Source organism: Pleurodeles waltl, chromosome 6, assembly GCF_031143425.1.
Source record: "Pleurodeles waltl isolate 20211129_DDA chromosome 6, aPleWal1.hap1.20221129, whole genome shotgun sequence".
Lineage (NCBI taxonomy): Eukaryota > Metazoa > Chordata > Amphibia > Caudata > Salamandridae > Pleurodeles > Pleurodeles waltl.
In genome coordinates this window covers 855,512,684-855,540,072 of record NC_090445.1, presented here as the reverse complement: position 1 = coordinate 855,540,072, position 27,389 = coordinate 855,512,684, and the positions used below count along the sequence as shown (strand labels likewise).

The following is a 27,389-nucleotide window of genomic DNA, read 5'->3' as shown; positions in this document are numbered from 1 at the left end:
ACACTCCGACCCAACACCAGACGGCGGACTATGCACAGCATGTGTATCTGCAGCTACACATGCCACCGAACATACTATTACATTACAATACACGCAAGTTGCTTAACTGTGCCTCTAGAAGAGTTCGGTTTCCATTTTAACTGACTCCAAATAATCAAGTCTAGTGGTCTAAACTGACACATGCTAACCACAATAAGGGATTCCGTTACCAACCACTCCTAAGATGGTAGGCATGTGTGCAATTGCATCTATTTACAAGCTAATGACTATGAAATGGTAAAATAAAGCAAAATTAATAAATGTATGCTTTGCTTCATTAATTCAAGCAATGATCCCCTTTGTACACTGGAAAAAACATAGGGCTATCTTAGTAAGAGCTGAAAAACCGAAATAAGGAATTCAAGCGAATTCTTCAAAGGCTCCTAACAAAGAATACAATCGCAGTTGAGGAGAAGGTCGGGGTCTCTAATAACTAATAATCTAAAACTAGCAGAATTGCTGACGAACATCCGTTCCCTCAACCTCTGCAGTTGAGGTTGCATCTTTAGCGTAAAACCATAAGGAGATAAACTGTTGTGCTTCAAAGAACAAAGAAAAACAGTAGAAAAGGAAAAAAAAAATCAACCATATTTGCAGTATTTTATTATTTTAATCTGCATAGTGATTCCTTTAATGTACAGTATTTGGCTGTAAACACGATTGTATTCAAATTTAATTCTGACTGCAAATTAACACTTGTTAAATAGAATACAAAACAACAGACAATAAAAAAAAGTTTGTTGTTAGACATTTTTGTGATTTTTGTTTTTAATTATAAAACTGCACACTTTGCATCGTCGAGCAGCTTTGCCTTTTTCTACATAGTGGAAGGTTTTCACCAATAACTCCTTTGAGGTAAAATAAATCTTTAATATATATTTATTACATTTCTTATTTCGAAGGCTTGTCTTTGTTGAACGTTACCTCCGAATGCTCTTCTGTGCCTGTTTTAGTAAGGTATCGAAGTCAAGAGACTCAAATTTATTTTTCATAGGATCATAATCACCCCTGTTTGAGTCTGAAAAGTAAAACATTGCAAATTATCAACAAGATTTAATACACCAAGCATTCAATACCGTAAGTTTAGCACCAAGCATAACCACAAAAGTACACCTTGGGAGTGAACATATAATAGCCATAGCTAATCCTGATGGGTCACGCCTGTCAAACCAATAGATGAGATGTAGGAGCCAACAATGCAAAACCAACAATAAGGAATGTACATTTAGCTTAAATTTTATGAAGAGGTCAACTATCACTTTAACTAAATTGAAAACCTTATGAACAAGGTAAATAGTTTATGCGTGATTAAAAACATGCAGAAAAGTCAGTCATAGGCTCTATATTTTCATGAACCCTGGTTACTTAAATGAAAAGAAGCAGGTATTTGTGCACTACTTGCCATCTGCTCCTCTCAAAATTAAATTGAGGAAGGCTAAACGTCCAGTAGCACTCAGCTATTTAGGCTTACAATCTGCAATAAACAGTTCTGAACACAAAAAGGCCACCGTATGTTATCACTAGTAGATCAGTTAAATTAGAAAAGCTACAAATAAGTCATGTGTATAGGATAATTTTATAGTCAAAGTAGGTTTGCCACTTAAACCGAAAAATCAAAAGAACAGTAAAAACAAGACAAAGGAAACACGCATACTTAACGATGGCTTCACACTTTATTAACACCAGTGACAAAACGCCATTGGTTGTTAGTGCTTCCATTCCAATTTATTTTGGTTCTCAATAAAGAAATGACTATTCATTGGTGGTATGTGGATAAAATTTCTGCTTTGTAAAAATATTCTATGTTCACAAGGCATAGCTCTCCCACCAGAAGATACAACACAATATGAATCGTCATGCTGAAAGTGCTGACCATCTGCATCCATGCTGTGAAGCACATCTTTAAGAGGACTGAATAAAGGCTTCAGAAAGAAATTAATTCCTCATTTTCACCTTGGTAGAATTTGTTTTGGAAAAAACAGTACTGCTTTAGAAGTATAAAATGATGCTAACTCAGCTAATAGTTTGCCGTGTCTACACCTCACACAGTGCTTACCTAATGAGCTTGGCTCTTTCACTTGCTGCTGAACAGATTTAAAACTCATATCTGACGATTCAAAGTGCTTTTAAGGAAGGATCTAAACCTTGCATTCAGCGAGGAGATCACAGAATGAGAACCAGTGAGGGTTGTACTCAGAGGTTAAGAAATTCTGGACAATACATGGAATGCAGAGGTCTGAAATGGTTCTGTCCTAGATTAATACAGTGCATCCTTCAGGCACAAATGTTTGACTGACAGGCCACTGTGTTGACAAACTAGTGGACGAGGAGTAGGACCCCAGGCAAGAGGGAATGGAGGAGTCTTCCAAGACCAGACTTTTGATCCCTTCTGCAGGATGGGCTGAATCAATTGCTCAGAATACTAACAAAGCTGATAGGCATTGCTGGAGCTGGACAGATCGTGCTCTGCATGGATGCGATACTCGTTGCTTTGACCAAATGGCAGAAGAAAAGCCAGGCCTGTTTAATGACACAAAGAATATAGTTTTACCTAGAAAACGGGCATACTTGTGCATCTGTTCTGGAATTCCAGGTAAAGTACTAGTGACTCATAACTCTGGATTCCCTTTTGGTAGCTGCTGGGTAGTTTGTATAATCCAGGACGTTCTGGAGCATGGCTGAAGTGTTTTTTTCCCCCTTTGTCAAGTAGGTCACACGATTTCCTAAGATTTAAAGTTTCCATTTCAGTTGTGAGTTACAATATTAAGTAGCATCCAGCAAGCTATGCACTGCATGGATGTCACCTTCCATCTAGGGATGGGATGATAGTTGACAAGGTAGTATAGGTTTTTTATTATTAGCTTCTTATCTGGCTAACACCAAGAGTCCTTTTGACAGAGGATCTGAAGCAACGAAAAGGATGAAGGATTTGGAATGGCAGCCGGAAAATGAAGAAAAAAATATAATAAATGTATGGCTCACTGGAACTTACTGCCTTGAACTCTCCCACACTGCTTACTTGCATTACAGCCATCAGAAAAAGCAACTTTTCCTGAAAGGTGGTCTACAATAGATTTGGGCAGAGTTCAAAGGGAAACCTATGAGCTTCGAGAAAAGGAGAGGCACTAGGTTTTGTAAAAGGCAGGGAGAGACCTTAAGACGTCAAAAATCTTTAATCACAGGAATTGTGATGAAAGGGATTGGACTCGTGGCCTGTAGTAGCTGCCAAATCAGCGTTTATATAAACAAAAAATTATAATACGAGCAACAAGGAAAAAAATGTCAAAGCCCAATTGCTCTTGAATACCTGCTGCATATATAAAATCAACTGCCATTCCAAAATGCCAACACACAGGATCCCCTGGTGTAGCAAGGTCTGGTTGTGGGTTTATGGGCTTCCTTGAGAATGGACATACATTCTAATGTAGGACTGAAGTACGCAAACGGACCTCAGTAGGCAAATTGCAAGTTGGATTTGGGTGCTTGACTTCTACGTGGTTCTGAGTGCGAAGATATAGGTTGAGCGGAAGCTTCTCATGCGGCACAACAGAAAGCTCAAGTAGTGTGGTGAACCATGGTTGTCGAGCCAAAGTGGAAGCTATCAGACTGAGGGTGAGCGACTCTTGCCAGAGCTTCCTAAATACAAACAGAAGAGGAAGGGGTGGAAAACCGTAGGAAAATATCCCCAACCAGTTCATCCAGAGAGCCATGCCGTTGGATGGTGAGAGCCTGGAGGCGAAGTCTGGGAATTTTGCGTGGTCTGCAGGTGCGAACAGGTCTATCTGTGGAAACCCCCACGTGTGGAAGTATGGGAGGAGAACTCGTGGGTGGAGTTCACACTTGTTGACTTGTTCATGTATCCTGCTGAGCAGGTTGGTAAAGCTGTTGTGAAATTATGCCCAACAACAACTCATCTGAGCTAGGCGTGATAACTTATCTTCTAGCTGAACCTGGGGCTGTGACTACTTAGACATTCTTGCAGCGGTCGCATATGTAGTCTGGCCTGAAGCAGTATTGCAATACAAGATGCCATCATGCCTAAAAGTGTTTGAATTTTTCCAACCTTTTTAGAATGGTTGAGATGAAATTATTGAATCAACGTTGTGATGTTGTGGATCTTGGCTGCATTAGGGGTAGGCTAATCCCAGCTGTGTGTTGAGAACAGTCCCTAAGTAAGGCTGAATCTGTGAAGGTTGAAGGTGAGACTTTTGTATGTTAATTGTAAACCCCAGTTGATGAAGAAGTTGCAGATTGGATTGAGTATGCTGCAGACACAACTGATACATACTGGCTTTAAAAAGCCTATCGCCCAGATATGGGAAGACATGAATATTCGGTCTGCTTAGATGTGCTGCAACTACTGCTAGATATTTGATAAACACATGGGGAGCTGTAGTCATTCTGTAGTGTTTTCGAATGGGAGCACTTTGAACTGGTAATGTGTTCCTGCTACCACAAACAAGAGGTATTTGCGATGTGCTGGATGTATTAGTATGTGAAAGCGACTGTCCTTTAAGTCTAGTGCAGCCACAGTCACCTTGTTTTATTAGAGGAGTCACATCTTGTCGAGTTACCATATGAAAATGCTCTCAAAGTATGTAACGATTTAATGGTCTGAGGTCTAATATAGTTCGAAGTGATCCATCTTTTTTGGGAACACCCACTGATCTTTTGTGATGTTTTCCCGGTTGTAAAAAGTGTAGAAAACTTCCCCTAACAGGTGTTAAATGATCGAGTGGAAAGTGTCACTGTTTTGAGGTAGAGGGAGCATTGCGAAGGGACGCACCCTTTCCATGACACTCGAAGTATGTCCTCTATATGTGCCTCTATAGTATCCACTTGAAAGGGAGGTGTGATGCTGCTGCCTGTAGGAGGAGGAGGAGGAGGAGGAAGAGGAGGAGGAAGAGGCATCTGAGGGTGCGGTCTTGTTGCCCAGCTTATATGTGGGATGTTGAAGGGAACCATGAGGAGTAAGGGTTTGTAACACCCCGATGGATTTTGCAACCTTGGTGTCCTTTTTCATATTTTCTGTTGTTTGGTCCATGGGGACACCAAACAGATAGTGCTGATCAAAAGGGGCATTTAGGAATGTTTGTTTTGCTTCTGGCTTAAAGCCAGATATGCGTAGCCAAGCGCGTCTGGTCAGCAGTATGCTGGTATTAATACCCCCGCAGCCATTTCCTCTGAATCTAGGGTACATCTGATTGAGTTTTTGGAAACAAGCTTTCCATCTTGAACAATCTGATGACCTGTAGGAAGTTGGCTCTGTATGTGCTATTTCAAAGTAAGGAATAGCATGCACAGAGTCCAAGGGTTCCCCTTAGAGGTAAGATAGTGGCAAAAAGAGATAATACTAATGCTCTATTTTGTGGTAGTGTGGTCGAGCAGTAGGCTTATCCAAGGAGTAGTGTTAAGCATTTGTTGTACATACACATAGACAATAAATGAGGTACACACACTCAGAGACAAATCCAGCCAATAGGTTTTTGTATAGAAAAATATCTTTTCTTAGTTTATTTTAAGAACCACAGGTTCAAATTCTACATGTAATATCTCATCCGAAAGGTATTGCAGGTAAGTACTTTAGGAACTTTAAATCATAAAAATTGCATGTATACTTTTCAAGTTATTGACATATAGCTGTTTTAAAAGTGGACACTTAGTGCAATTTTCACAGTTCCTAGGGGAGGTAAGTTTTTGTTAGTTTTACCAGGTAAGTAAGACACTTACAGGGTTCAGTTCTTGGTCCAAGGTAGCCCACCGTTGGGGGTTCAGAGCAACCCCAAAGTCACCACACCAGCAGCTCAGGGCCGGTCAGGTGCAGAGTTCAAAGTGGTGCCCAAAACACATAGGCTAGAATGGAGAGAAGGGGGTGCCCCGGTTCCGGTCTGCTTGCAGGTAAGTACCCGCGTCTTCGGAGGGCAGACCAGGGGGGTTTTGTAGGGCACCGGGGGGGACACAAGCCCACACAGAAATTTCACCCTCAGCAGCGCGGGGGCGGCCGGGTGCAGTGTAGAAACAAGCGTCGGGTTTGTAATGGAACTCAATGGGAGATCTCGGGATCTCTTCAGCGCTGCAGGCAGGCAAGGGGGGGGTTCCTCGGGGAAACCTCCACTTGGTCAAGGGAGAGGGACTCCTGGGGGTCACTCCTCCAGTGAAAGTCCGGTCCTTCAGGTCCTGGGGGCTGCGGGTGCAGGGTCTCTCCCAGGTGTCGGGACTTAGGATTCAAAGAGTCGCGGTCAGGGGAAGCCTCGGGATTCCCTCTGCAGGCGGCGCTGTGGGGGCTCAGGGGGGACAGGTTTTTGTACTCACAGTATTAGAGTAGTCCTGGGGTCCCTCCTGAGGTGTTGGATCGCCACCAGCCGAGTCGGGGTCGCCGGGTGCAATGTTGCAAGTCTCACGCTTCTTGCGGGGAGCTTGCAGGGTTCTTTAAAGCTGCTGGAAACAAAGTTGCAGCTTTTCTTGGAGCAGGTCCGCTGTCCTCGGGAGTTTCTTGTCTTTTCGAAGCAGGGGCAGTCCTCAGAGGATGTCGAGGTCGCTGGTCCCTTTGGAAGGCGTCGCTGGAGCAGGATCTTTGGAAGGCAGGAGACAGGCCGGTGAGTTTCTGGAGCCAAGGCAGTTGTCGTCTTCTGGTCTTCCTCTGCAGGGGTTTTCAGCTAGGCAGTCCTTCTTGTAGTTGCAGGAATCTAATTTTCTAGGGTTCAGGGTAGCCCTTAAATACTAAATTTAAGGGCGTGTTTAGGTCTGGGGGGTTAGTAGCCAATGGCTACTAGCCCTGAGGGTGGGTACACCCTCTTTGTGCCTCCTCCCAAGGGGAGGGGGTCACAATCCTAACCCTATTGGGGGAATCCTCCATCTGCAAGATGGAGGATGTCTAAAAGTTAGAGTCACTTCACCTTAGGGGCTGTCCTGACTGGCCAGTGACTCCTCCTTGTTTTTCTCATTATTTTCTCCGGCCTTGCCGCCAAAAGTGGGGCCTGGCCGGAGGGGGCGGGCAACTCCACTAGCTGGAGTGTCCTGCTGGGTTGGCACAAAGGAGGTGAGCCTTTGAGGCTCACCGCCAGGTGTGACAATTCCTGCCTGGGAGAGGTGTTAGCATCTCCACCCAGTGCAGGCTTTGTTACTGGCCTCAGAGTGACAAAGGCACTCTCCCCATGGGGCCAGCAACATGTCTCGGTTTGTGGCAGGCTGCTAAAACTAGTCAGCCTACACAGATAGTCGGTTAAGTTTCAGGGGGCACCTCTAAGGTGCCCTCTGTGGTGTATTTTACAATAAAATGTACACTGGCATCAGTGTGCATTTATTGTGCTGAGAAGTTTGATACCAAACTTCCCAGTTTTCAGTGTAGCCATTATGGTGCTGTGGAGTTCGTGTTTGACAAACTCCCAGACCATATACTCTTATGGCTACCCTGCACTTACAATGTCTAAGGTTTTGTTTAGACACTGTAGGGGTACCATGCTCATGCACTGGTACCCTCACCTATGGTATAGTGCACCCTGCCTTAGGGCTGTAAGGCCTGCTAGAGGGGTGGCTTACCTATACTGCATAGGCAGTGAGAGGCTGGCATGGCACCCTGAGGGGAGTGCCATGTCGACTTACTCGTTTTGTCCTCACTAGCACACACAAGCTGGCAAGCAGTGTGTCTGTGCTGAGTGAGAGGTCTCCAGGGTGGCATAAGACATGCTGCAGCCCTTAGAGACCTTCCTTGGCATCAGGGCCCTTGGTACTAGAAGTACCAGTTACAAGGGACTTATCTGGATGCCAGGGTCTGCCAATTGTGGATACAAAAGTACAGGTTAGGGAAAGAACACTGGTGCTGGGGCCTGGTTAGCAGGCCTCAGCACACTTTCAATTGTAAACATAGCATCAGCAAAGGCAAAAAGTCAGGGGGCAACCATGCCAAGGAGGCATTTCCTTACACAACCCCCCCCCCAAACGAAAGAGGATGAGACTAACCTTTCCCAAGAGAGTCTTCATTTTCTAAGTGGAAGAACCTGGAAAGGCCATTGGCATGGGCAGTCCCAGGTCTGTGTTCCACTATAAAGTCCATTCCCTGTAGGGAGATGGACCACCTCAACAGTTTAGGATTTTCACCTTTCATTTGCATCAGCCATTTGAGAGGTCTGTGGTCAGTTTGAACTAGGAAGTGAGTCCCAAAGAGGTATGGTCTCAGCTTCTTCAGGGACCAAACCACAGCAAAGGCCTCCCTCTCAATGGCACTCCAACGCTGCTCCCTGGGGAGTAACCTCCTGCTAATGAAAGCAACAGGATGGTCAAGGCCATCATCATTTGTTTGGGACAAAACTGCCCCTATCCCATGTTCAGAGGCATCAGTCTGCACAATGAACTGCCTAGAATAATCTGGAGCTTTGAGAACTGGTGCTGAGCACATTGCCTGTTTCAGGGTGTCAAAGGCCTGTTGGCATTCCACAGTCCAGTTTACTTTCTTGGGCATTTTCTTGGAGGTGAGTTCAGTGAGGGCTGTCACAATGGATCCATATCCCTTCACAAACCTCCTGTAATACCCAGTCAAGCCAAGGAATGCCCTGACTTGAGTCTGGGTTTTTGGAGCTACCCAGTCCAGAATAGTCTGGATCTTGGGTTGGAGTGGCTGAACTTGGCCTCCACCTACAAGGTTTCCCAAGTAAACCACAGTTCCCTGCCCTATCTGGCATTTGGATGCCTTGATAGAGAGGCCTGCAGATTGCAGAGCCTTCAAAACCTTCCTCAGGTGGACCAGGTGATCCTGCCAGGTGGAGCTAAAGACAGCAATATCATCAAGATAAGCTGTGCTAAAGGACTCCAAGCCAGCAAGGACTTGATTCACCAACCTTTGGAAGGTGGCAGGGGCATTCTTTAAACCAAAGGGCATAACAGTAAACTGATAATGCCCATCAGGTGTGGAGAATGCTGTCTTTTCTTTTGCTCCAGGTGCCATTTTTATTTGCCAGTACCCTGCTGTCAAGTCAAAGGTACTTAAGAATTTGGCAGCACCTAATTTGTCTATGAGCTCATCAGCTCTTGGAATTGGGTGGGCATCTGTCTTGGTGACAGAATTGAGCCCTCTGTAGTCCACACAAAACCTCATCTCTTTCTTTCCATCTTTGGTGTGAGGTTTGGGGACTAAGACCACTGGGCTAGCCCAGGGGCTGTCAGAGCGCTCAATTACTCCCAATTCCAGCATCTTGTGGACTTCCACCTTGATGCTTTCCTTAACATGGTCAGATTGTCTAAAGATTTTGTTCTTGACAGGCATGCTGTCTCCTGTGTCCACATCATGGGTACACAGGTGTGTCTGACCAGGGGTTAAGGAGAAGAGTTCAGGAAACTGTTGTAGGACTCTCCTACAATCAGCTTGCTGTTGGCCAGAGAGGGTGTCTGAGTAGATCACTCCATCTACTGTGCCATCTTTTGGGTCTGATGACAGAAGATCAGGGAGAGGTTCACTCTCTGCCTCCTGATCCTCATCTGTTACCATCAACAGATTGACATCAGCCCTGTCGTGGAAGAGCTTAAGGCGGTTTACATGGATCACCCTCTTGGGGCTCCTGCTTGTGCCCAGGTCCACCAGGTAGGTGACCTGACTCTTCCTTTCTAGTACTGGGTAAGGGCCACTCCATTTGTCCTGGAGTGCCCTGGGAGCCACAGGCTCCAGAACCCAGACTTTCTGCCCTGGTTGGAACTCAACCAGTGCAGCCTTTTGGTCATACCAAAACTTCTGGAGCTGTTGGCTGGCCTCAAGGTTTTTGGTTGCCTTTTCCATGTACTCTGCCATTCTAGAGCGAAGGCCAAGTACATAGTCCACTATGTCTTGTTTTGGCTCATGGAGAGGTCTCTCCCAGCCTTCTTTAACAAGGGCAAGTGGTCCCCTTACAGGATGACCAAACAGAAGTTCAAAGGGTGAGAATCCTACTCCCTTCTGTGGCACCTCTCTGTAAGCGAAAAGCAGACATGGCAAGAGGACATCCCATCTCCTTTTGAGTTTTTCTGGGAGCCCCATGATCATGCCTTTTAATGTCTTGTTGAATCTCTCAACCAAGCCATTAGTTTGTGGATGGTATGGTGTAGTGAATTTATAAGTCACTCCACACTCATTCCACATGTGCTTTAGGTATGCTGACATGAAGTTGGTACCTCTGTCAGACACCACCTCCTTAGGGAAACCCACTCTGGTAAAGATACCAATGAGGGCCTTGGCTACTGCAGGGGCAGTAGTCGACCTAAGGGGAATAGCTTCAGGATACCTGGTAGCATGATCCACTACTACCAGGATATACATATTTCCTGAGGCTGTGGGAGGTTCTAGTGGACCAACTATGTCCACACCCACTCTTTCAAAGGGAACCCCCACCACTGGAAGTGGAATGAGGGGGGCCTTTGGATGCCCACCTGTCTTACCACTGGCTTGACAGGTGGGGCAGGAGAGGCAAAACTCCTTAACCATGTTGGACATATTGGGCCAGTAGAAGTGGTTGACTAACCTCTCCCACGTCTTGGTTTGTCCCAAATGTCCAGCAAGGGGAATGTCATGGGCCAATGTTAGGATGAACTTCCTGAACAGCTGAGGCACTACCACTCTCCTAGTGGCACCAGGTTTGGGGTCTCTGGCCTCAGTGTACAGGAGTCCATCTTCCCAATAGACCCTATGTGTTCCATTTTTCTTGCCTTTGGACTCTTCAGCAGCTTGCTGCCTAAGGCCTTCAAGAGAGGGACAGGTTTCTTGTCCCTTACACAGCTCCTCCCTTGAGGGTCCCCCTGGGCCCAAGAGCTCAACCTGGTAAGGTTCAAGCTCCAAAGGCTCAGTTCCCTCAGAGGGCAGAACTTCTTCCTGAGAAGAGAGGTTCCCTTTCTTTTGCTGTGTTGCAGTTGGTTTCCCAACTGACTTTCCTGTTCTCTTGGTAGGCTGGGCCATTCTTCCAGACTCCAGCTCTACTTGTTCACCCTGTGCCTTGCACTGTGCTCTTGTTTTCACACACACCAGTTCAGGGATACCCAGCATTGCTGCATGGGTTTTTAGTTCTACCTCAGCCCATGCTGAGGACTCCAGGTCATTTCCAAGCAGACAGTCCACTGGGATATTTGAGGAGACCACCACCTGTTTCAGGCCATTGACCCCTGCCCATTCTAAAGTAACCATTGCCATGGGATGTACTTTTCTCTGATTGTCAGCGTTGGTGACAGTGTAAGTTTTTCCAGTCAGGTATTGGCCAGGGGAAACCAGTTTCTCTGTCACCATGGTGACACTGGCACCTGTATCCCTCAGGCCCTCTATTCTAGTCCCATTAATTAAGAGTTGCTGTCTGTATTTTTGCATGTTAGGCGGCCAGACAGCTAGTGTGGCTAAATCCACCCCACCCTCAGAAACTAGAGTAGCTTCAGTGTGGACCCTGATTTGCTCTGGGCACACTGTTGATCCCACTTGGAGACTAGCCATACCAGTGTTACCTGGATGGGAGTTTGGAGTGGAACCTTTCTTGGGACAGGCCTTGTCTCCAGTTTGGTGTCCATGCTGTTTACAGCTATGACACCAGGCCTTTTTGGGATCAAAGTTTTTACCCTTGTACCCATTGTTTTGTGAAGAGGCTCTGGGCCCACCCTCCTGTGCAGGTTTTTGGGGGCCTGTAGAAGACTCTTTACTATTTTTAGTTTTGGTTGTCTCATCACCCTTCCCCTGGGGAGTCTTTGTGACCCCTTTCTTTTGGTCACCCCCTGTTGAAGTCTTGGACACCCTTGTCTTGACCCAATGGTCCGCCTTCTTTCCCAATTCTTGGGGAGAAATTGGTCCTAGGTCTACCAGATGCTGATGCAGTTTATCATTGAAACAATTACTTAACAGGTGTTCTTTCACAAATAAATTGTACAGCCCATCATAATTACTTACACCACTGCCTTGAATCCAACCATCTAGTGTTTTCACTGAGTAGTCAACAAAGTCAACCCAGGTCTGGCTCGAGGATTTTTGAGCCCCCCTGAACCTAATCCTGTACTCCTCAGTGGAGAATCCAAAGCCCTCAATCAGGGTACCCTTCATGAGGTCATAAGATTCTGCATCTTTTCCAGAGAGTGTGAGGAGTCTATCCCTACACTTTCCAGTGAACATTTCCCAAAGGAGAGCACCCCAGTGAGATCTGTTCACTTTTCTGGTTACACAAGCCCTCTCAAAAGCTGTGAACCACTTGGTGATGTCATCACCATCTTCAAATTTTGTCACAATCCCTTTGGGGATTTTTAACATGTCAGGAGAATCTCTGACCCTATTTATATTGCTGCCACCATTGATGGGTCCTATGCCCATCTCTTGTCTTTCCCTTTCTATGGCTAGGAGCTGTCTCTCTAAAGCCAATCTTTTGGCCATCCTGGCTAACAGGAGGTCATCTTCACTGAGAGCATCCTCAGTGATTTCAGAAATGTGGGACCCTCCTGTGAGGGACTCACTATTTCTGACTAACACAGTTGGAGACAGGACTTGAGGGGTCCTGTTCTCCCTATTTAGGACTGGAGGAGGGACATTGGCCTCCAAGTCACTAATTTCTTCCTCTGTGATGTCATCATCAGAGGGGTTGGCTTTTTCAAACTCTGCCAACAGCTCCTGGAGCTGAATTTTGGTAGGTCTGGAGCCAATGGTTATTTTCTTTATATTACAGAGAGACCTTAGCTCCCTCATCTTAAGATGGAGGTAAGGTGTGGTGTCGAGTTCCACCACCTGCATCTCTGTATCAGACATTATTCTGCTAAGAGTTGGAATACTTTTTTAAGAATCTAAAACTGTTTCTAGAATCTAATTCAAACTTTTAACAAACTTTTAAACTCTAAAAAGACAATGCTAAACAGGGACTTAACACACAAGGCCCTAGCAGGACTTTTAAGAATTTAGAAAACTTTCAAATTGCAAAAATGAATTTCTAATGACAATTTTGGAATTTGTCGTGTGATCAGGTATTGGCTGAGTAGTCCAGGAAATGCAAAGTCTTGTACCCTACCGCTGATCCACCAATGTAGGAAGTTGGCTCTGTATGTGCTATTTCAAAGTAAGGAATAGCATAGTAAGATAGTGGCAAAAAGAGATAATACTAATGCTCTATTTTGTGGTAGTGTGGTCGAGCAGTAGGCTTATCCAAGGAGTAGTGTTAAGCATTTGTTGTACATACACATAGACAATAAATGAGGTACACACACTCAGAGACAAATCCAGCCAATAGGTTTTTGTATAGAAAAATATCTTCTTAGTTTATTTTAAGAACCACAGGTTCAAATTCTACATGTAATATCTCATTCGAAAGGTATTGCAGGTAAGTACTTTAGGAACTTTAAATCATAAAAATTGCATGTATACTTTTCAAGTTATTGACAAATAGCGGTTTTAAAAGTGGACACTTAGTGCAATTTTCACAGTTCCTAGGGGAGGTAAGTTTTTGTTAGTTTTACCAGGTAAGTAAGACACTTACAGGGTTCAGTTCTTGGTCCAAGGTAGCCCACCGTTGGGGGTTCAGAGCAACCCCAAAGTCACCACACCAGCAGCTCAGGGCCGGTCAGGTGCAGAGTTCAAAGTGGTGCCCAAAACACATAGGCTAGAATGGAGAGAAGGGGGTGCCCCGGTTCCGGTCTGCTTGCAGGTAAGTACCCGCGTCTTCGGAGGGCAGACCAGGGGGGTTTTGTAGGGCACCGGGGGGGACACAAGCCCACACAGAAATTTCACCCTCAGCAGCGCGGGGGCGGCCGGGTGCAGTGTAGAAACAAGCGTCGGGTTTGTAATGGAAGTCAATGGGAGATCTCGGGATCTCTTCAGCGCTGCAGGCAGGCAAGGGGGGGGTTCCTCGGGGAAACCTCCACTTGGTCAAGGGAGAGGGACTCCTGGGGGTCACTCCTCCAGTGAAAGTCCGGTCCTTCAGGTCCTGGGGGCTGCGGGTGCAGGGTCTCTCCCAGGTGTCGGGACTTAGGATTCAAAGAGTCGCGGTCAGGGGAAGCCTCGGGATTCCCTCTGCAGGCGGCGCTGTGGGGGCTCAGGGGGGACAGGTTTTTGTACTCACAGTCTTAGAGTAGTCCTGGGGTCCCTCCTGAGGTGTTGGATCGCCACCAGCCGAGTCGGGGTCGCCGGGTGCAGTGTTGCAAGTCTCACGCTTCTTGCGGGGAGCTTGCAGGGTTCTTTAAAGCTGCTGGAAACAAAGTTGCAGCTTTTCTTGGAGCAGGTCCGCTGTCCTCGGGAGTTTCTTGTCTTTTCGAAGCAGGGGCAGTCCTCAGAGGATGTCGAGGTCGCTGGTCCCTTTGGAAGGCGTCGCTGGAGCAGGATCTTTGGAAGGCAGGAGACAGGCCGGTGAGTTTCTGGAGCCAAGGCAGTTGTCGTCTTCTGGTCTTCCTCTGCAGGGGTTTTCAGCTAGGCAGTCCTTCTTCTTGTAGTTGCAGGAATCTAATTTTCTAGGGTTCAGGGTAGCCCTTAAATACTAAATTTAAGGGCGTGTTTAGGTCTGGGGGGTTAGTAGCCAATGGCTACTAGCCCTGAGGGTGGGTACACCTTCTTTGTGCCTCCTCCCAAGGGGAGGGGGTCACAATCCTAACCCTATTGGGGGAATCCTCCATCTGCAAGATGGGGGATTTCTAAAAGTTAGAGTCACTTCAGCTCAGGACACCTTAGGGGCTGTCCTGACTGGCCAGTGACTCCTCCTTGTTGCTTTCTTTGTTCCCTCCAGCCTTGCCGCCAAAAGTGGGGGCCGTGGCCGGAGGGGGCGGGCAACTCCACTAAGCTGGAGTGCCCTGCTGGGCTGTGACAAAGGGGTGAGCCTTTGAGGCTCACCGCCAGGTGTCACAGCTCCTGCCTGGGGGAGGTGTTAGCATCTCCACCCAGTGCAGGCTTTGTTACTGGCCTCAGAGTGACAAAGGCACTCTCCCCATGGGGCCAGCAACATGTCTCTGGTGTGGCAGGCTGCTGGAACTAGTCAGCCTACACAGACAGTCGGTTAAGTTTCAGGGGGCACCTCTAAGGTGCCCTCTGTGGTGTATTTTACAATAAAATGTACACTGGCATCAGTGTGCATTTATTGTGCTGAGAAGTTTGATACCAAACTTCCCAGTTTTCAGTGTAGCCATTATGGTGCTGTGGAGTTCGTGTTTGACAGACTCCCAGACCATATACTCTTATGGCTACCCTGCACTTACAATGTCTAAGGTTTTGTTTAGACACTGTAGGGGTACCATGCTCATGCACTGGTACCCTCACCTATGGTATAGTGCACCCTGCCTTAGGGCTGTAAGGCCTGCTAGAGGGGTGTCTTACCTATACTGCATAGGCAGTGAGAGGCTGGCATGGCACCCTGAGGGGAGTGCCATGTCGACTTACTCGTTTTGTCCTCACTAGCACACACAAGCTGGCTAGCAGTGTGTCTGTGCTGAGTGAGAAGTCTCCAGGGTGGCATAAGACATGCTACAGCCCTTAGAGACCTTCCTTGGCATCAGGGCCCTTGGTACTAGAAGTACCAGTTACAAGGGACTTATCTGGATGCCAGGGTCTGCCAATTGTGGATACAAAAGTACAGGTTAGGGAAAGAACACTGGTGCTGGGGCCTGGTTAGCAGGCCTCAGCACACTTTCAATTGTAAACATAGCATCAGCAAAGGCAAAAAGTCAGGGGGCAACCATGCCAAGGAGGCATTTCCTTACATGACCTCTTTTTATATTCGTCATGGACATGCTAAGTTACTCCAGTTTGTCCCAATAGGCTCTGTTGTACCTTGCTAACAAACTTTGAGTGTTAGAAACTCGCCAATGGTTGGCTGCTTGTGTTGAAACTCCTTTCCCTGACTGAGCAATGAGTTTAAAGTAACTGGTGGAGGGGCATCTGCTTTTGCTGCAAATTTGCTCTTCTGTGGGCAATAGATACTAGTGAGTCTGGGGGTGGCTGACCTCTGATGTAAGGTGGGTCTGAGTGTGCAGCTTTGTACTTTCTATCCACCCTTTGTATAATAACTCACCTGTACTGGAGCTTTAACAATCTCATCCAAGTGGCGGACATCCCTTTCAACTTGAGCAGCTATTGACATGACCTAGTAGTAGTTGAGAGTATTGAAAAGAAAATCATCCTCAATTGGGTGTTTGTGTAAAGGGACTTGGGGGATATTTAGCCGCCCTAGCAATTAGTTTTTGAAAGGATGTTGTGTCATCCAGAGGTGAAGATTTAGGAGGGTAGAGGTCTGGGTCAGTCTCCCCAGGAGAGTCAATGTTATACGTGTCCAAGAATCTGTTGGCTGTTGACCTGTCATCTTTTCCTCCCTGATCCCCAGTGTAAGATAGTGGGGAGCCATGTGGCATAACGTCACCTATATAACCAAGTGAGTGATGTGGTGAATAATGGGGTGGTAGCGAGGGAGGTGGGGGAAAAGAAGGCAAAGGTGGCTGAATAGGTCTGGTGGCAATGTCCTTTTTTGGAGGTGCAGGAAGGTCAATGGCCTCCCCAAAAGGAAGCTGGTGCTTTCATAGAGCAGAGATCCCAACCTGCAGAAGTCTGAATGTGGATCTTCTTTTGTTTCAGGTCAAGTCTTTCGGACGGTCTCTAGAATAGGATACAATGCAGAGATGGAAGGTTTTGGTACTAAACTTGGTCTTTGTTTCGTTGCAGAGGTGGTCATAGCCAAAGCAGTGGAAGCCAGGGTGATCAGAGCTGATGAGGTAGGTGATCGGCTTGGCACATGGGCTGGAAGGCTTGGCTTTCGTTACCTGGCCCAAAGGTGGAATATCCTTAACAGATATTCGGTGTCTACCATGGTCTGTTGGCAGTGGTGGTCCAGGAGCTGTAATTTTGGTCAGAACCAAATTTGTTTTAGTGGGCTGGACGGGGGCATAGGTACCCTCAGTGCGTTCTACTGAAGATCTTGGATCGGCATACAGAACTCAACTTCAGAGTCTGATTCGGAACCCAGGATGGAAACTGCCTCCTCCTCTGCTGCCAAGGCCTTATCTAGTTCTTCCTCTAGTTCGACATCATGGTGACTGAAGAAGTCTGGTGTGTCTTCCAGATCTTATGCGACAAGCTCGACGATCCCGCAAAGTCTTCTTCAAACAAAAAAAGTCAACTGGCCTCAATTTGGAAGACAAGCAAGTTACAGACCTGATGGATGTCAGTGTGCAGCTATTTTGCGTGGCAGCTGAGAAGAACCGAGTTTGTTCCATTAGCAGCACATACTTGGTTGAATCAGATGAGATTAAAAGGGAGGCAGAAAGTCCGCAAGTGGAAAATGTCATATCGACAGATGACTACTTTCTTCTGCTTTCGAAAGGTGAGTGTGAAACACGAACAAGAACATTACCGACGGGTGCAGTGCCCAAAAACGAACCAGAGTGCCAAAAAAACACATCCAAATGCAATAGCAGAAAGAATATAATTTAATCAATGGAGTTGATACCCATGCGCAACATCAGAGAGAGGAGTTCGTCAATTTACCTCATGGCGTGAGAGACTTAAGTAAAACAACTTGCTCACATCCGGACCCAAAACTAGATGGTATGCAGAGCATGTGTAGCTACAGCCACACATGCCACTGAACATATTCTTTAAGAATATTGTAACCAGATTAATAATTGCCACAATAAGATGAAGTTAAGTACAGACTCCTCATTTATATCTTCTTCTCACACTTTTCTTTTCAAGCTACTTACATGCGTTAACATACAATATTTATACGTCGTTCCTTATGACTTACAACCCTATAACTACAATATATTTAATTCCTTTAAGTGATCCAGGATCACACATTCTGAGCGATATAGTCTTCAAGAACTCTGGAGAAATGGGCAGCTGCCAAAAATACCAGTACGTAGAAATAGCAGATGAAATGAGCTTTGGCTGATACTGTCTGAAAGATAACATCTGTACAGTACAGTGCTCTCTGCAGCTAAATTATGTATTAACCATGCTTAAAAAGTAATAAGGTATTGAGAATCCAGACTGGTAATAAAAATAACAAAAATGAAACTGGGTGGAAAGCAGACTATTTAATCTGATCGAAACAAATTATAATGAAAATTAACCTCTGGGGCCAGGAATAGGTTTTAACAAATGCAACTCTCCAGTTTCTTGGGCAATGCTCCCACAACTCAAGTTAAAAATGTGTTGCTAGCAGTTCATTCTCAAAAGTTCCTTCAACTTCTAGAAGTGCTTCCCAACAAATCTTCGCAACCCACCTAGCTTTAATGGACGAGGCACAAGACATTTTTGATGTAATTGTAAACATCGTGACCAAGCCCTTTGATATCGTACTGAGGTCAAAATATTGGTCTGCCCATTCAAGTCGTAGATGGTGCACTGCATTGGAGCTGGGACATTTTACAGAATACTGGCCTATGGCATACTCTGTCAACAAATCACAAGTCTTCTGAAAAATCTTGGTGTAGATACAGGTGATTTTAGCAAATCAGAGAAACCCGTTCTGTAGCAGAGTATGGAGTAAGGTCTCATATCAATTTTTGAGTGCTGCATTTTGGGGTTGGGTGGGGGGTCAGGGGGGGAATGATATATAGGGAATATGTCATTTACCCAGTGTACATCTGTTAGTGGCATTTAGTGCTGTAGATTCACATGCTATGCATAGCTCTTCTGACATCTAGTGTTGGGCTCTGAGTGTTACAAGTTGTTTTTCTTCGGAGAAGTCTTTTCGGAGTCATGGGATCAAGTGACTCCTCCTATCGGTTACAGTGCGCATGGGCTCTACTCCATTGTTAGATTGTTTTCCCGCAAAGGGTGAAGGAAGGAGTGATAGAGTATAAGAATACAGAGATGTCCATGCGAATGTAAATATGGAAAATGTCACTTACCCAGTGTACATCTGTTCGTGGCATTAGTCGCTGCAGATTCACATGCTGTGCACATCCCGCCATCTGGTGTTGGGCTCGGAGTGTTACAAGTTGTTTTTCTTCGAAGAAGTCTTCGAGTCACGAGACCGAGGGACTCCTCCCATTTCGGCTCCATTGCGCATGGGCGTCGACTCCATCTTAGATTGTTTTCCCCCGCAGAGGGTGAGGTAGGAGTTGTGTATGCTAGTAATAGTGCCCATGCAATGGAGTAATGTACATAATGTAGTTTAAAGTAATATATTTACAAATATACAGATGTTCAAGATCAACTTCTAAACGGCTACAGGCTCCCGGGGAGGCGGGTGGGCGCATGTGAATCTGCAGCGACTAATGCCACAAACAGATGTACACTGGGTAAGTGACATTTTCCGTTCGATGGCATGTGTAGCTGCAGATACACATGCTGTGCATAGACTAGTAAGCAGTTATCTCCCCAAAAGCGGTGGTTCAGCCTGTAGGAGTTGAAGTTGTTTGAAACAATGTTCGTAGTACTGCTTGGCCTACTGTGGCTTGTTGTGCCGTTAGCACATCTACACAGTAGTGTTTGGTAAATGTATAAGGCGTAGACCATGTAGCTGCCTTACATATTTCGGTCATTGGAATATTTCCTAGAAAGGCCATGGTAGCACCTTTCTTTCTAGTGGAGTGTGCCTTTGGTGTAATAGGCAGTTCTCTTTTTGCTTTAAGATAACAGGTTTGAATGTACTTAACTATCCATCTAGCAATGCCTTGTTTAGAAATGAAAATGTCACTTACCCAGTGTACATCTGTTCGTGGCATCAGTCGCAGTAGATTCGCATGTTTTGCAATAGCTCGCCATCTGGTGTTGGGCCGGAGTGTTACAAGTTGTTTTTCTTCGAAGAAGTCTTTCGAGTCACAGGACCGAGTGACTCCTTTTGTCTCCATTGCGCATGGGCGTCGACTCCATCTTCGATTGTTTTTCCCCGCAGAGGGTGAGGTAGGAGTTGAATTGTAGTAATAGTGCCCATGCAATGGAGTGACTAAGTATGCACCTATTTGAGGTTGAGATGATACATATATAAATAATTGAAGGTAACTTCCAAACTGCTACAGGCTCCCGGGGAGGCGGGTGGGCACATGCGAATCTACTGCGACTGATGCCACGAACAGATGTACACTGGGTAAGTGACATTTTCAGTTCAATGGCATCTGTCGCTGTAGATACGCATGTTTTGCATAGACTAGTAAGCAGTTATCTCCCCAAAAGCGGTGGATCAGCCTGTAGGAGTGGAAGTAGTCTGAAATAATGTTCTTAATACGGCTTGACCTACTGTGGCTTGTTGTGCGGATAACACGTCTACACAGTAGTGCTTGGTGAATGTGTGAGGCGTAGACCATGTGGCTGCCTTACATATTTCTTGCATTGGGATGTTTCCTAGAAAGGCCATGGTAGCACCTTTCTTTCTGGTTGAGTGTGCCCTTGGTGTAATGGGCAGCTGTCGTTTAGCTTTAAGGTAGCAGATTTGGATGCATTTAACTATCCATCTGGCTATACCTTGTTTTGATATGGGGTTTCCTGCATGAGGTTTTTGAAATGCAATAAATAGTTGTTTAGTCTTTCTGATGTTTTTTGTTCTGTCAATGTAATACATTAATGCTCTTTTGACATCTAATGTATGTAGTGCCCTTTTAGCTACGGTATCTGGCTGTGGAAAGAACACTGGAAGTTCCACTGTTTGATTTAGATGGAACGGTGAAATAACCTTTGGCAAAAATTTAGGATTGGTCCTTAGGACGACCTTATTCTTGTGTAGTTGTATAAAAGGTTCCTGTATTGTAAACGCTTGAATCTCGCTTACTCTTCTTAGGGAAGTAATGGCGATGAGAAATGCCACCTTCCAGGTTAGGAACTGTATGTCGCAGGAGTGCATGGGTTCAAAAGGGGACCCATAAGACTAGTTAGGATAACATTTAGGTTCCATGAAGGAACAGGAGGTGTTCTTGGTGGTATAATTCTCCTAAGGCCCTCCATGAATGCTTTAATGACTGGTATCTTATATAGGGAAGTTGAATAGGTAGTCTGCAGGTATGCAGATATTGCTGCAAGGTGTATTTTAATGGAAGAGAAAGCCAGGTTAGATTTTTGTAAGTGAAGCAAGTAACCCACTACATGTTCTGGAGTTGTGTGTAATGGTTGTATTTGATTAATATGGCAGTACCAAACAAACCTCTTCCATTTACTTGCATAGCAGTGCCTGGTGGATGGCCTTCTGGCTTGTCTTATGACTTCCATACATTCTTGGGTAAGTTGTAAGTGCCCGAATTCTAGGATTTCAGGAGCCAGATTGCTAGATTCAGCGATGCTGGATCTGGGTGTCTGATCTTTTGGTTGTGCTGTGTCAACAGATCTGGCCTGTTGGGCAATTTGATGCAGGGTACTACTGATAGGTCTAGCAGCGTTGTGTACCAGGGTTGCCTTGCCCAAGTTGGTGCTATCAATATGAGTTTGAGTTTGTTTTGACTGAGTTTGTTTACCAGGTAAGGAATGAGAGGGAGAGGAGGAAAAGCGTAAGCAAATATCCCTGACCAGTTCATCCATAGGGCATTGCCTTGGGACTGTTTGTGTGGGTATCTGGATGTGAAGTTTTGGCATTTTGCGTTCTCCCTTGTCGCAAACAAGTCTATCTGAGGTGTTCCCCAGAGTTTGAAATAAGTGTTGAGGATTTGGGGGTGAATTTCCCATTCGTGGACCTGTTGGTGATCGAGAGAGATTGTCTACGAGTTGATTTTGGATCCCTGGTATAAATTGTGCTATTAGGCGAATTTGGTTGTGAATTGCCCAACGCCAAATCTTTTGTGCTAGCAGGCTTAACTGCGTGGAGTGCGTCCCCCCTTGCTTGTTTAGATAATACATTGTTGTCATGTTGTCTGTTTTGACAAGAATGTATTTGTGAACTATGATTGGTTGGAAAGCTTTTAGTGCTTGAAAAACTGCTAGAAGTTCTAGGTGATTTATATGCAGTTTTGTTTGATGTACGTTCCATTGTCCTTGTATGCTGTGTTGATCGAGGTGTGCTCCCCACCCTGTCATGGAAGCATCTGTTATTACGTATTGTGGCACTGGGTCTTGGAAAGGCCGCCCTTTGTTTAAATTTATGTTGTTCCACCACAGAAGCGAGAGGTAAGTTTGGCGGTCTATTAACACCAGATCTAGAAGGTGACCCTGTGCTTGTGACCATTGTGATGCTAGGCACTGTTGTAAGGGCCTCATGTGCAGTCTTGCGTTTGGGACAATGGGTATGCATGAAGACATCATGCCTAGGAGTTGTAGTACCATCTTTGCGTGTATCCTTTGTGTGGGATACATGCGTTGTATGATGGTGTTGAAATTTCGAATTCTTTGTGGACTTGGAGTGGCTACTCCTTTTGATGTGTCTATTATGGCTCCTAGGTATTGTTGTACCTTGCGCGGCAGAATTTAGGATTTTGTGAAATTGACGGTGAACCCTAGTTTGAAGAGGGTTTGTATGATATGATTTGTGTGATTTGAGCACTGTATTAACGAATGGGCCTTGATTAGCCAGTCGTCCAGATATGGGAACACATGTATTTGCTGCCTTCTTATGTGTGCAGCGACTACCGCTAGACACTTGGTAAAGACTCTTGGTGCGGTTGTTAATCCGAAAGGCAGTACCTTGAATTGGTAATGTATTCCCTTGAATACAAACCTTAGGTATTTCCTGTGCGATGGGTGTATTGGTATATGGAAATAAGCATCCTTGAGGTCTAAAGTTGCCATGTAGTCGTGTAGTTTTAGCAATGGCAATACTTCTTGTAGTGTGACCATGTGAAAGTGGTCTGATTTGATGAAAGTGTTCACTACTCTGAGGTCTAGGATTGGTGTAGGAAGTTGGCTCTGTATGTGCTATTTCAAAGTAAGGAATAGCATGCACAGAGTCCAAGGGTTCCCCTTAGAGGTAAAATAGTGGTAAAAAGAGATAATACTAATGCTCTATTTTGTGGTAGTGTGGTCGAGCAGTAGGCTTATCCAAGGAGTAGTGTTAAGCATTTGTTGTACATACACATAGACAATAAATGAGGTACACACACTCAGAGACAAATCCAGCCAATAGGTTTTTATATAGAAAAATATCTTTTCTTAGTTTATTTTAAGAACCACAGGTTCAAATTCTACATGTAATATCTAATTCGAAAGGTATTGCAGGTAAGTACTTTAGGAACTTCAAATCATCAAAATTGCATGTATACTTTTCAAGTTATTGACAAATAGCTGTTTTAAAAGTGGACACTTAGTGCAATTTTCACAGTTCCTGGGGGAGGTAAGTTTTTGTTAGTTTTACCAGGTAAGTAAGACACTTACAGGGTTCAGTTCTTGGTCCAAGGTAGCCCACCGTTGGGGGTTCAGAGCAACCCCAAAGTCACCACACCAGCAGCTCAGGGCCGGTCAGGTGCAGAGTTCAAAGTGGTGCCCAAAACACATAGGCTAGAATGGAGAGAAGGGGGTGCCCCGGTTCCGGTCTGCTTGCAGGTAAGTACCCGCGTCTTCGGAGGGCAGACCAGGGGGGTTTTGTAGGGCACCGGGGGGGACACAAGTCCACACAGAGATTTCACCCTCAGCAGCGCGGGGGCGGCCGGGTGCAGTGTAGGAACAGGCGTCGGGTTCGCAATGTTAGTCTATGAGAGATCTCGGGATCTCTTCAGCGCTGCAGGCAGGCAAGGGGGGGATTCCTCGGGGAAACCTCCACTTGGGTAAGGGAGAGGGACTCCTGGGGGTCACTTCTCCCGTGAAAGTCCGGTCCTTCAGGTCCTGGGGGCTGCGGGTGCAGGGTCTCTCCCAGGCGTCGGGACTTTAGGTTCAAAGAGTCGCGGTCAGGGGAAGCCTCGGGATTCCCTCTGCAGGCGGCGCTGTGGGGGCTCAGGGGGGACAGGTTTTTGTACTCACAGTCTTAGAGTAGTCCTGGGGTCCCTCCTGAGGTGTTGGATCGCCACCAGCCGAGTCGGGGTCGTCGGGTGCAGTGTTGCAAGTCTCACGCTTCTTGCGGGGAGCTTGCAGGGATCTTTAAAGCTGCTGGAAACAAAGTTGCAGCTTTTCTTGGAGCAGGTCCGCTGTCCTCGGGAGTTTCTTGTCTTTTCGAAGCAGGGGCAGTCCTCAGAGGATGTCGAGGTCGCTGGTCCCTTTGGAAGGCGTCGCTGGAGCAGGATCTTTGGAAGGCAGGAGACAGGCCGGTGAGTTTCTGGAGCCAAGGCAGTTGTCGTCTTCTGGTCTTCCTCTGCAGGGGTTTTCAGCTAGGCAGTCCTTCTTCTTGTAGTTGCAGGAATCTAATTTTCTAGGGTTCAGGGTAGCCCTTAAATACTAAATTTAAGGGCGTGTTTAGGTCTTGGGGGTTAGTAGCCAATGGCTACTAGCCCTGAGGGTGGGTACACCCTCTTTGTGCCTCCTCCCAAGGGGAGGGGGTCACAATCCTAACCCTATTGGGGGAATCCTCCATCTGCAAGATGGAGGATCTCTAAAAGTCAGAGTCACCTCAGCTCAGGACACCTTAGGGGCTGTCCTGACTGGCCAGTGACTCCTCCTTGTTTTTCTCATTATTTTCTCCGGCCTTGCCGCCAAAAGTGGGGCCTGGCCGGAGGGGGCGGGCAACTCCACTAGCTGGAGTGTCCTGCTGGGTTGGCACAAAGGAGGTGAGCCTTTGAGGCTCACCGCCAGGTGTGACAATTCCTGCCTGGGGGAGGTGTTAGCATCTCCACCCAGTGCAGGCTTTGTTACTGGCCTCAGAGTGACAAAGGCACTCTCCCCATGGGGCCAGCAACATGTCTCGGTTTGTGGCAGGCTGCTAAAACTAGTCAGCCTACACAGATAGTCGGTTAAGTTTCAGGGGGCACCTCTAAGGTGCCCTCTGTGGTGTATTTTACAATAAAATGTACACTGGCATCAGTGTGCATTTATTGTGCTGAGAAGTTTGATACCAAACTTCCCAGTTTTCAGTGTAGCCATTATGGGGCTGTGGAGTTCGTGTTTGACAGACTCCCAGACCATATACTCTTATGGCTACCCTGCACTTACAATGTCTAATGTTTTGTTTAGACACTGTAGGGGTACCATGCTCATGCACTGGTACCCTCACCTATGGTATAGTGCACCCTGCCTTAGGGCTGTAAGGCCTGCTAGAGGGGTGTCTTACCTATACTGCATAGGCAGTGAGAGGCTGGCATGGCACCCTGAGGGGAGTGCCATGTCGACTTACTCGTTTTGTCCTCGCCAGCACACACAAGCTGGCAAGCAGTGTGTCTGTGCTGAGTGAGAGGTCTCCAGGGTGGCATAAGACATGCTGCAGCCCTTAGAGACCTTCCTTGGCATCAGGGCCCTTGGTACTAGAAGTACCAGTTACAAGGGACTTATCTGGATGCCAGGGTCTGCCAATTGTGGATACAAAAGTACAGGTTAGGGAAAGAACACTGGTGCTGGGGCCTGGTTAGCAGGCCTCAGCACACTTTCAATTGTAAACATAGCATCAGCAAAGGCAAAAAGTCAGGGGGCAACCATGCCAAGGAGGCATTTCCTTACACAACCACCCCCCAAACGAAAGAGGATGAGACTAACCTTTCCCAAGAGAGTCTTCATTTTCTAAGTGGAAGAACCTGGAAAGGCCATCTGCATTGGCATGGGCAGTCCCAGGTCTGTGTTCCACTATAAAGTCCATTCCCTGTAGGGAGATGGACCACCTCAACAGTTTAGGATTTTCACCTTTCATTTGCATCAGCCATTTGAGAGGTCTGTGGTCAGTTTGAACTAGGAAGTGAGTCCCAAAGAGGTATGGTCTCAGCTTCTTCAGGGACCAAACCACAGCAAAGGCCTCCCTCTCAATGGCACTCCAACGCTGCTCCCTGGGGAGTAACCTCCTGCTAATGAAAGCAACAGGCTGGTCAAGGCCATCATCATTTGTTTGGGACAAAACTGCCCCTATCCCATGTTCAGAGGCATCCGTCTGCACAATGAACTGCTTAGAATAATCTGGAGCTTTTAGAACTGGTGCTGAGCACATTGCTTGTTTCAGGGTGTCAAAGGCCTGTTGGCATTCCACAGTCCAGTTCACTTTCTTGGGCATTTTCTTGGAGGTGAGTTCAGTGAGGGCTGTCACAATGGATCCATATCCCTTCACAAACCTCCTGTAATACCCAGTCAAGCCAAGGAATGCCCTGACTTGAGTCTGGGTTTTTGGAGCTACCCAGTCCAGAATAGTCTGGATCTTGGGTTGGAGTGGCTGAACTTGGCCTCCACCTACAAGGTGGCCCAAGTAAACCACAGTTCCCTGCCCTATCTGGCATTTGGATGCCTTGATAGAGAGGCCTGCAGATTGCAGAGCCTTCAAAACCTTCCTCAGGTGGACCAGGTGATCCTGCCAGGTGGAGCTGAAGACAGCAATATCATCAAGATATGCTGTGCTAAAGGACTCCAAGCCAGCAAGGACTTGATTCACCAACCTTTGGAAGGTGGCAGGGGCATTCTTTAAACCAAAGGGCATAACAGTAAACTGATAATGCCCATCAGGTGTGGAGAATGCTGTCTTTTCTTTTGCTCCAGGTGCCATTTTTATTTGCCAGTACCCTGCTGTCAAGTCAAAGGTACTTAGAAATTTGGCAGCACCTAATTTATCAATGAGCTCATCAGCTCTTGGAATTGGATGGGCATCTGTCTTGGTGACAGAATTGAGCCCTCTGTAGTCCACACAAAACCTCATCTCTTTCTTTCCATCTTTGGTGTGAGGTTTGGGGACTAAGACCACTGGGCTAGCCCAGGGGCTGTCAGAGCGCTCAATTACTCCCAATTCCAGCATCTTGTGGACTTCCACCTTGATGCTTTCCTTAACATGGTCAGACTGTCTAAAGATTTTGTTTTTGACAGGCATGCTGTCTCCGGTGTCCACATCATGGGTACACAGGTGTGTCTGACCAGGGGTTAAGGAGAAGAGTTCAGGAAACTGTTGTAGGACTCTCCTACAATCAGCTTGCTGTTGGCCAGAGAGGGTGTCTGAGTAGATCACTCCATCTACTGTGCCATCTTTTGGGTCTGATGACAGAAGATCAGGGAGAGGTTCACTCTCTGCCTCCTGATCCTCATCTGTTACCATCAACAGATTTACATCAGCCCTGTCATGGAAGAGCTTAAGGCGGTTCACATGGATCACCCTCTTGGGGCTCCTGCTTGTGCCCAGGTCCACCAGGTAGGTGACCTGACTCTTCCTTTCTAGTACCGGGTAAGGGCCACTCCATTTGTCCTGGAGTGCCCTGGGAGCCACAGGCTCCAGAACCCAGACTTTCTGCCCTGGTTGGAACTCAACCAGTGCAGCCTTTTGGTCATACCAAAACTTCTGGAGCTGTTGGCTGGCCTCAAGGTTTTTGGTTGCCTTTTCCATGTACTCTGCCATTCTAGAGCGAAGGCCAAGTACATAGTCCACTATGTCCTGTTTAGGCTCATGGAGAGGTCTCTCCCAGCCTTCTTTAACAAGGGCAAGTGGTCCCCTTACAGG

At 46.4% G+C, this 27,389-nt stretch overlaps 1 protein-coding gene across 1 annotated transcript in view; it reads right to left on the bottom strand.

Annotated features, from left to right (window-relative positions):
- Positions 1 to 625: 625 nt before the first annotated feature.
- PPRC1 (PPARG related coactivator 1) overlaps positions 626 to 27,389 on the bottom strand; it is a 191,849-nt gene continuing 165,085 nt past the window's right edge. Inside the window, exon 14 of the mRNA XM_069239597.1 lies at positions 626 to 1,057. Coding sequence (XP_069095698.1) covers positions 960 to 1,057 — 98 coding nt within the window. The 3' untranslated portion in view covers positions 626 to 959. The remainder of the gene's footprint in view (positions 1,058 to 27,389) is intronic.